At 33.7% G+C, this 10,700-nt stretch overlaps 1 protein-coding gene across 1 annotated transcript in view; it reads right to left on the bottom strand.

The window, feature by feature from the left end:
- Positions 1-2,538: 2,538 nt before the first annotated feature.
- Positions 2,539-10,700, bottom strand: part of LOC106457963 (soluble guanylate cyclase 89Db-like) — a 45,866-nt gene continuing 37,704 nt past the window's right edge. Inside the window, exons 8-9 of the mRNA XM_022384066.1 lie at positions 4,989-5,078; positions 2,539-2,910 (exon numbers count right to left, since the gene is read on the bottom strand). Coding sequence (XP_022239774.1) covers positions 2,851-2,910; positions 4,989-5,078 — 150 coding nt within the window. The 3' untranslated portion in view covers positions 2,539-2,850. The remainder of the gene's footprint in view (positions 2,911-4,988; positions 5,079-10,700) is intronic.

Here is a 10,700-nt window from a genome sequence, read left to right as displayed (position 1 = left end):
TCCTTAGATGTTTACGTATTGTTTCATGAGAGACATATAATTTCAGGGCCATTTCACGAGTGTGTTGCCTTGGGTCAGTCTGAACGCTTGTTGAGTCTAACCCAAGGCATCAGTATCAATTCCAACATGTCGGCCTCTGCCATCACAGTTTTTAAGGCTAAAGTCACCTGAACGAAATTTGCTGAAACATAGTTGACACTTACGAACGTTCAAAACATTTCCATAAACTTTTTTGATATTCTTTGTGGCTATAGAGGCATTGTTTCCCTTCTTGTATTCAAATAGCATTACATGCCATGCCGAATGCGTGTCTCATCGTGTGCCATCATTATAAGATATTAGAGTACACTAAACTTCACACATTATATAGGCTACACTAACATGACGTTTGAGCGGTACATTTAACTATTATACCTGATGTACGTTTTTTTGTTGTTGTTGTTTTTTTAGATGGGTAATGTAAGTGTTCCAAAACGCGACATTAATTTTTTGACGACCTAATACATATAAATATCAAGAATATGAGTTATAGATGTTTTCCTACAAGTTTTTTCTAAACATATCCTATGACAATTTCGTCTCTACTGGAAGAGCTTGTGGATTTTTAACTTTAGCTGTACAAAAGATTTAACTTTGTTTTGTATCTCGGTAGTTCAGCGGTAAGTATGAGGGCTTATAATGCTATAATCGGGTTTCGATACCCGCGGTAAGCATAGCTCAGGTGGTTCATTATGTAGCTTTGTGATTAACAACAAACCAACAACAAACAAAACTTGACCATCGTGCTACGAGTAACTTAACTTTACGTGTTAAGAATGACTTAGATTTACCTTAGCGTTAAGAGTGACCTAGCCTTACCTTAGTACTAAGAGAGACTCAACTTTACCTAAGTGTTTCGAGTGACTTAGCTTGACTTGAACGCTGCGAGTTAACAAAAGTCATTTAGTGCTGTGTGCTACTGACTTTTAGTGTTACTAAAACATAATTCATGAATGGAACTGTAAACTCCATATGATTTCAAAAAAGTCGAACACTATTTTACTAGAATATCATGTAGAAGTTCTAGGTGCTCACGAACTTCGTCAAAATCAGTTGACCCCCAAACGACATATTCATGAACATTGTGAGACAAAAGTGTAGTAAATACAATTCAATGAATGGGTAATTTAAAATGACGTCAAGTCGTACTCTCACCTAGACGTTATAAGGAAAATATTTTTAGTTAATAGAGAAATCTCAAAAATTCTTATTTATTTCTGTTTTAACCAGTACTTTTAAAAGCTTCAATATCCAATACGATTCAATTACCTAATTTCTTTTAAGGCTAATATGACACTAAGTTTTTTGTATGTTTAACATAAGTAAGTTTAACCAATTAATGAACCAACAGTTTGTTAAATCGCGTGTGCAATACAAAATACAAAGTGTTACTACCACCACACAAAAGTAAATGAACAAGTTTATGTTATTTTACAAGACAGTTTCTTTTGTTAAAACATTGATCAACCTTTCTGATTCATACAGAAATAATGATATTGATTGACAAAGGGACAATTTTTTCTTACCCAATGATGCGTAAAGATTTGTAGATTCTTATTTAATGTAAGTTTTAATCTCGTTAATGTATACAGGAATGCATGAATAAACTCATTCTTTGGTTAGTTAATGTAAGTTTTAACCTCGTAATGTATACAGGAATGCATGAATAAACTCATTCTTTGGTTAGTTAATGTAAGTTTTAATCTCGCTAATGTATGCAGGTGTGCATGAATAAACCTATTATTTTGTTAGTTAATGTAAGTTTTAATCTCGCTAATGTATGCAGGTGTGCATGAATAAACCTATTCTTTTGTTAGTTAATGTAAGTTTTAATATCGTTAATGTATGCGGGTATGCACGAATAAACTCATTGTTTGATTATTCCCCATACTGCAAAATAAGTAAGATGAAAAACTTTCGGTCAACTCAATTATGAAGCACACTGTATATACAAATCTTCTGGTTCTTTTGAAATTGTCTCGCCGGTGTCTCAGCGGATATAACGCTAAAGTTACTGTTATTTAATCTTAAACAATTGGTTACTGTTCTTTTGTTAATTATGGATCGTTACAATAATTTGGTTAGTTTAAGATATCAACAAAGAATAGATGGATTTACAAGTTTGTTGTCCACTTGAACAATTATAATGTTACACAATGGACTAAATAACTAGTTGAAAAACTCCTTGATTCAGACGTAACCGACCTTTATTTTGAACTGCGTATGAGAGAGAAAGTTATCAGTCAGCACCTAAAGTGAGTGTTCAAACGAAACATAGTGTTGACTGTCACTCTTATAACACACCCTCAATTGAAAATACGGACCGTGTTTGTTGGTAACAACTCTTGAACCGGAGACCCTAGAAATTCCCAATCTGATAGACTAATCAATAGGCCAATAATTTACATGACCTTTAAAGTAAAATGAAATATAAATAGAAAAACAGTGACTAAATATTAGAGATTTATTCTTTATTTGCACCTGTTTTAGAAGCTTGGATTTATGATTTTCTGTAGTTTCCATCATAGTGTCAGAATAATCAGTTTATGCTCAGAACAAAATATTATTTACTTATGAAATATTAAGTGATAAATTAATTATTGATTATTCAAAATATGTATATTATTTAGCGAATATTTTATGACAAGTTCTTTAACACGTTGCTTGTAGGGAGAGCTGGACCCAAAGTTTTTTTATGATCATTTTGAATAAAAATATCAACTCTAATGTTTCTGTTTGCAAAATCATATCAAAATAAAGAATGAATTTATGTTTCTCTGTCGCTTCAAGGAAAACAGTTTAGTGACGTTATCATCTCCAGCAATTTTCGTCTCGTTTCAGAAGCCAGTATGTTTTCATCAGTCCTTTTCCCTATTGAAATATTTTAAAACATGCATTATTTATTTAGAATTTTAAAGTATTTTTACAATTTCCATTAGTGATAATTCAGAACACAATCGATTTAAACAATTACTTGTGTAAGTATCGAAAAACAACGGTTCATGTAAACATCACTCGGGAAAGTGAGAGTTTATACATGTAAAAGTATAGAAACAACAAAGTTCAAGTAACAACAGAACATAAATGGACATTTTTACTGAAAGAAAACTATATTTATATGGTTTCTGTCAGAAGCATTTCAATGATCGAATTTTTCGTGGTTAGTACAAAGAAAAGTGTCGCATGGTTTAACTGTGTTGGCAGGATCAGTAAGAGCTTAAGATTTTGCTAAGTTTCTACGTGTCACTCACCCATGCTCAGGAACTCGTGCTCCGAAACGGCTTTTTGGTTTTTCAATGTAGGAGACTTTTAAGTGTATAAAATATCTTAACAGTGATTTTTGGGGGGCCGAAAAAGTTCCGCTTAGGAAGAAAACTGCTTTTGTGTAAATGAACGTCAGTAATACCGACTTATAAATGTCTATGATTAATATTAAATGCACCAATATACATATATAGGATATTTAGGTGTTGCAAATAATCAAAATAGATATTCTAGTGGATGTTGAGATTGTCAATATTTTACAAGTTGTCTTTGCAGTCGATATTAAGATATCTAATATTTTACAAGTGAGTCACTTTTTCAGTGGGTACTCAGCTAGCCAGTGTCTATTAACCTTAGTTGATAAAGCATTTGACTTGTCCAATGTGTATTGGGGTATTCAATATTTAACAAGCTTGTGAATATACAATCTATTAGGTGATAAGGTAGTTAATACCCACATTATTTAGTCTATAAACATGTGGATAAGTTTTCTAGTGGGTATTGGGTGTTCATTATGTTTTAAGAAACAAAGACTACATACCGTTATTAATAGGTAGAACATAAGGTCAAACTGAATGAAAGTAAACGTTTATTTTCAGTTAAAGGGAAAAATAAAGGCAATCTTATGTAAACTAACTTATAAAAACGCGGAAAGAATATGAATGTCTTCTATTTCAAAAGTAAAATTCATTCAAGAACCGTGTAAGCTATTATTCGTAATAAAACGAATGAGGTATTCTGTATGCCAACAAATATTATATGTATAATCTAAAATCGCCATCTATTAGTCGAAAAACTAACTAAGGAACAGGTTTTGGGAACGCTTTTGGCGATAATTAACACAAACTGTATATGAGGTTTATGTATGGTATTTATTAAGGAAGTGAACAAGAAAACTTTGATAAGTGAAACTGCTCATAAGGCAATTGACAAAATGAGTGTGTGTGGGACAAAGTTCACGAAGAAAATGAAATGAGTCAAGATTCATTAGCTGTTAAGTTATAACACGATAACGAATTATTAAGCCTTAAAGTGTCGGCTCACGAACAACAACAATAATAATTGTATTACTTCTCATTGTAATAGTAGTCTTGTTTTGTTCTTCTTTTGAGCATTCATGGACAAGAATAACGATAATTTTGTTACTTTTTTATTATAATGTTAGTCTTATATACCTACTTCCAAAGCCAGTTATGGTGATCTTTTAAGCGTTAGGACAAATAATAATGATAATTTGTTACTTTCTTTTTACTGTAATACTAACCCTGTCTACATCGATTGTAAGTAATGATAATCCTTTGGATTACTATTATTCGTAATTTTCTTAATATTAACTGGAGTTTATTATTAGATATAGCTATTAACATGAATAAAATTAAAACCTTTTTTACGTTAATATTTAATCTTGTAAGTGTTTTAAGTGTGACAACAAAGATAATTTTGTTACTTTTCACCGCAATACTAGTCTAGTCATATGCGTCCTGCCTGTTTCTACTCTCAGAGATAGAAATCCTTTAAACGTTTACGGGCGAACAACAATGACAACTTATAACCTGGTCTTCTTCCTTTGTCAGGAAGTCTTCTAGGTTTTCTCAGACAAAGATGGTGGTAAAATTATGTGTCATGTTTACTCTATAATACACGTATTTAGTACTAATCTGAGACCCCTATTTCAGTAGACTTACCTTCACATTAATAGTTCCACGTGGTTCAGTTATAAAACCACACTGTACAAGTTGGTGGTTGGTATTTTCACTTATATGAATCTTGCCTGTCTGTAAACATAATAATATTAAAATTATCAGTTTTAACTAATGATATAAGTTTTAAAACTGGGCAGCTGTATAAATCAATCCTCAGAATGAGCTAAAGGTATCATAGGCATTAATGAAGTGCATTCATCTTACACTTAATAAAGGGGAAAAATTAATTTAATCTGTCAGTCTAGAAATTATGCGCTAAATTTGATGGGCTTTAGAAGACAAGTAAACATTCAGGTAAAAATCAGAAAATATTTCAAAGTCGTATAATGTCTAAGATAAACAAAAGATCCAAAATTTTTATTGAAAAAGTGTATCTTTCAAGTTTAGTTCCCAGATTTTGTTGTTGTCGTTAGATACTTACCATTTCTGTAATAATTAAATAATTAAATTCTTTGAAGAAACGTTGCCAACTGATTATACGGTAAGATTGAGATATTATTACGCTAAAAATCAAGACTCTATCCCTCCCATGAGCATAGCCCATTGTACAGCTTTTTGCTTAAAAAAACAATAAATAAAAAAACTTTCTAGAAAATCAAGTTTTAATTTTAGACTGATGAGGAAATGAATATTTTTCTCCCTTTTATTTGATGCTAAATGTTTAGCTTTCATTGTCAATATATTTTGTAGATTTGTGGTATATAGACATACCATGCGTTTTCTATCTTCTTGTATTACTATAGTATTATTCTATATTTATCAGTTATTTCTGATTATGTACATTTTTCATATAACACGTGTTCAAGAAATTCGTTACGTTGATTATATTTTAGCTGCCTTTGTTCCTTTGTAATTCTATTGAAGTTACACTTGTTATGCCATGGAATGGATGGCTGTAATAGTGCACGCTGTACTAATGTATTTTAATGGTAGATTAGATGCTATCTCGAGGTGACGGCCTCTTCTAGACGCTGTGAGTAAATCTGACAGTACATATAAAGTAAGGAACATTGAGTTTAAGCATCTGGTAAATTATCTCGACCTGAGCAGCTTAATCCTCTTGATGCAGACAGGTCAAATGGCGCATGTCACGACGTTTTATGTCAATAAAATAGGCATCACAACGTAGTTCGTAATTCAAGTTATATTATTACTTATGTTTTAATTTCCCAATTCAAAAGAAAGTATATAATATTAAATAAAGGCCGAATATGTTTTTTTATGTGTGTCATATGGCATGTCTCATAGTTCAGTTTATATTCTATTACGCCTACCAAACAATGTATATAGTAGTTAACGAATTAGAAACTCAAATTTCAGACATTTCAAACTAGAATATAAAACAAAAACCTTTCACTCTTTTTTAATTATTTTCTGAGATATCCATATATTTTGCAAGAGTCCGGTATGGCCAGGTGGTTAGGACTCTCGACTCGCAATCTGTGGGTCGCGGATTCGAATCCCCGTCCCACCAAATATGATCGCCTTTTCAGCCGTGGGGGCGTTATTATGTGCGGTCAGTCCCACTATTCGTTGGTAAAAGAGTAACCCAAGAGTTGGAGGTGGGTGGTGATGACTAGCTGCCTTCCCTCTAGTCTTACACTGCTAAATTAGGGACGGCTAGCGCAGATAGCCCTCGTGTAGCTTTGCGCGAAATTGAAAACAAACAAACAAAATATTTTACAAACCTACTAGGACAGCTGCACCCACTACTCCATTCTTTTGAAACCTCTAAAATACATGTTTATAATTAATAGAAAGAGTACATTCCAAACTACATAAATTTGACAGTCTTTTGTAATTTGCTTGAAGGGAAACTTGTAATTTCATTGAAAATGGTGAAGTCTGTTGACGAAGTCGTTGCTCTGAACAGAAATGAAATCTTTAAATTCACATACATAGTTAGAAAACCAGATAAATTACAGTGGTTTTATGTGTACCAGTATACCAACTTGATAATTTAATTATTTTCTAAAATGCATCTTTGAAATTTATAAAAAATAATTTCCTTCCCTCTCCACTTGAAAGAACAAATGAGGCTTAGTGAGTACGACGCGCGAGTACAAATCAATTTTAATACAACTCTGTTTTCCAGGCCGGGGGTTTACGATTAACTCTGTAGGAAAATTCTGGTAATTGCACAGCATGAGCTTATTTGCTATCAACGGTCTCATATTATGATGTCACATAAATAATCTAATGGCAGGAGTGGTTATTCGTTCCTTTATGTTTGGCAGGTTTCAGCTTCAGCCTCTAACAGTAAAATAAACACAAGAAATGGGTGTGAAAAGGTTAGAAGTAGAAACTATCAGTAAAACTACTTTGGTTGGTCAAGTTCACCGACTCGGTATAGAGTTAGGTGGAGAAACTAACATATAAAATTGAATTATTTTCTGAACAAGGAACGTTTGATATTTATTTAGGAGATTTTACAGATTACGTAAATGAGATTTGAATATTTTTAGATGAAGAAAAGTACTTTTAATGTTAGCATAAAAATCACTTTGCACACAGAGCAGCTAACACTCTGACTATATATTCCTAGACAAATTTTTAGTAAAAATACTTAATTAAAAATTCTGATTGTTTGCCTAGAAAATATTTGTAATGTTTGCTAAAAGCTTGAAAAAGTTCTTAAAGATACACAAAACATGTTAAATGTTGTTAAAAGTTAGAGTTTGGAAACTCTGACGGTCACTTTGATGTCAGATGATTGGTGTAATCCATCGAGGCAACAGTGAAAGAGTTAAGAAAATAGTTCTGCTTCCATAAAAGCGACAGCTCATTTTCCAAAATAAGTACAATGGAAGAAAAATTGGAAGATGATATCCACCAAAATAAGCTATCACACCAGTAGAAGAGATGGCAAGCTCCAAATGGTGAAGTAGGTGAACCATAGGGCAGTGATTAGCCTCTCTGTACAGGAAGGTATACTGAAAAAGCAGTCATTGACTACAGGGGAGCCAGGGATTGCACAAAGGCAATGATTGAGTTGGTGGTGACAACTCATTACTCTGCCACACTGGACTAGAGATCAACTAGTCATACTAGAGTGGAAGTCCCTAAGATTAGCTATCACGCTGTGCTCATGACCTTTTGAACATTTCAATCAGATGGTGGACTAGGAGTTATGAGGAAGAGATTTTGGCCATGAACATAACTCTGAATGTGTGAAGCAAAACAGATGACCTCCCCCAACATTCAAGGGCACGGGGAAGAAAAGGAGATATTTAAAACATTTTTAACGCATTTCAGATAGATAGCTGCTTCGAACCATTGGTTTCCAGAGGTTGTTGTACAACACCTGATCTTGAATCTAAATGGTCTGATCTTAGACTCCATCAAGCACTTGAGCAAGGTACAACTTTGGGACTGAAAAACAGTTGTTGCTGAGTTATGTCAAATGTTTGACCTGATATAAAATTGAGCAAGTTCATTTGTAAGGCTTACTCTGCAGTGACTTTGTTGGATTACAAGTTTCTGGAAGAGCTAATCGGTGAAATGGTGAGGCACCACCTGTGCGTTAAAGATCTTCTTACAATTACTGAGACAGATTCTGTGGTGATGCAGTATGAAGTGATAACTTTGAATCCATCACAAGGGAAGATGAAACCTGCGATGGCTATACCTCAAAGAAACCATCCTACCCGGGCATCCTCATCACATCAAACTTGAACTCATGTGATGAATAGCCAATAACCCACACATCCGTGAATTGCAATGCAAACATACTGGCATTCAGAGATAATCTGTGCCAATGATGTCTCTAGTCATTTGCCATCTTGGAAATAAAAAAACAAAATGTTTGCTTTGCCTGTGGAGCATTGGGTGACTTTCAATGGAATTGCTCATACCTTACTAGGTAGCAAAGCAGACAAAACTATTGGTTTCATTCTGATAGTTCAGTAGGTGTAGGAGAGCTAATAATAGACAGTGAACATTGCTGCTACAGTTCCAGTAAACTAATGAAGCCCACTGGCCACCAACTGTTTCCTGTCCAGAAAGCAAGTAGCATTAGCTTTGGAAATTATACATACAAGAAGGGATGAAGTCCCAATGTTGTTCTGCAATTATGGATTATTGGTTACCCAGTATTGTGATGGAATGATCATTGATGTGGTAAGAAAGTTAAAGTAACTGAAGCTAGTAATAATGCTAGAGTTGTATCTGTCTCACTAAATCTAAAAACAAGCACACAGTTACCAACACATCTCAGAGTAAAATATGCGTTCATGCACATTGGAGTGGAAGTTATGTTATTGGTAAAGATGGGATGTATATGGATCCTGCAAAAATAGTATTTGTATAAAATTTGCCTCAACTTGTGACAAAGTGAAAAGTCTCCAATTTCCTAGGTTTTGTGTCATACTTCCGACAGTTTGTTGCCAACTTCTTCAAAATTACCATACCATTATCGACACTCACTAAAGTTGAGACGCATTTACGATGGATTTAGGAATGTAAGTACTACTGACAGTATTTTTACAGGAGAAAGTTTCTTTTTTGAGTGAACAATGTATTACTAACCTAATTTATGAATTCTAAAAAACCGGAAGAGATGATAGCACACTGAATAACATCAATGTAGGAGTAGAAATTACTCACCATCTGAGCTCACAATATGTAAACACTGATGGTTTGTCTCACCATATGGAGAAACTTTGTCTGTTATAAGAATGACCTAAATCTGAAACTGAGTGGGAGTTTAAAACATTTCTGACATAGTGACGACAAATCATACAATATGAGATTCCACTAGTGGATAGATGCCATGATTAAAGCTTCAAATCAACTGAAAGACCCAAATCTAGTGTGAGCACTCTTTGCCATGTGACAAGATATAGTTTGACCAGCTTGAGTTGAGGAACGTAGCACAGACATACATAATTTATGGCACTTATAGGAGCACTGTTATCAACCTCCAAGCAATGGTTCTCAGCCTGTATTACAGCTAGTTGTTCCCAGTTCTTTGAGGCATGATATTTTGTAGGCTTTGCATAACACAAAAAAGTGGAGGACACCAAGATATTCACTGGCTTATACTAACATTCAGTGGTAGTTCTATTGGCCACTTACTAGACGAGATGTTCAACAGTGATGTCAACACTGCATAATATGTGTTATCCAAAGAAAAAGCTAGCCTAAAAAGGAAAACTTTTGCAGAAAATTGTTGATTCTCCCTGTAACGAATTTATTATTATATATTTATTTTAATACGAACGTTTAGATTAAGTTTATATTTAAAAACATGCATATCTTAAAGTGTTAGATATATATTGCAAAACTCCCGCCTATTCTCCAAAGTTATAGAAGATTCTCGAGGGCAAGAGTCAACAATATATGTACGTACGTAAACGCTTGTGTTAACGCCAGTATTGTTACGTAAACCTGAAATTTCTAGAAACCTTTACACGTCTATAAATATAACCAACGCGACGCGCCATAAAAAGAATATCTATTTTTCGTTTGCTATAGTCAGTGTGCTGTAACTTTGGAAGCTATAACTGTGATTGTTATAGAGCTTATCAATTGGAAAACTTCAGATATTTGACCAGGAAAATTTACAAAGATCGAACATTATAAATCATTTAACTTCAGTGGATTCTCATCGGACATTACTATTTTTACGAAAACATTACCTAACGTCACCGTGTGTTCAGCGAGAAGAACAAAGCTAGCTAGCTCCCTGTTAAG

Source organism: Limulus polyphemus, unplaced genomic scaffold (genome assembly GCF_000517525.1).
Source record: "Limulus polyphemus unplaced genomic scaffold, Limulus_polyphemus-2.1.2 Scaffold398, whole genome shotgun sequence".
In the NCBI taxonomy this organism is placed as follows: domain Eukaryota; kingdom Metazoa; phylum Arthropoda; class Merostomata; order Xiphosura; family Limulidae; genus Limulus; species Limulus polyphemus.
This window is presented reverse-complemented; position numbering and strand designations above follow the sequence as displayed.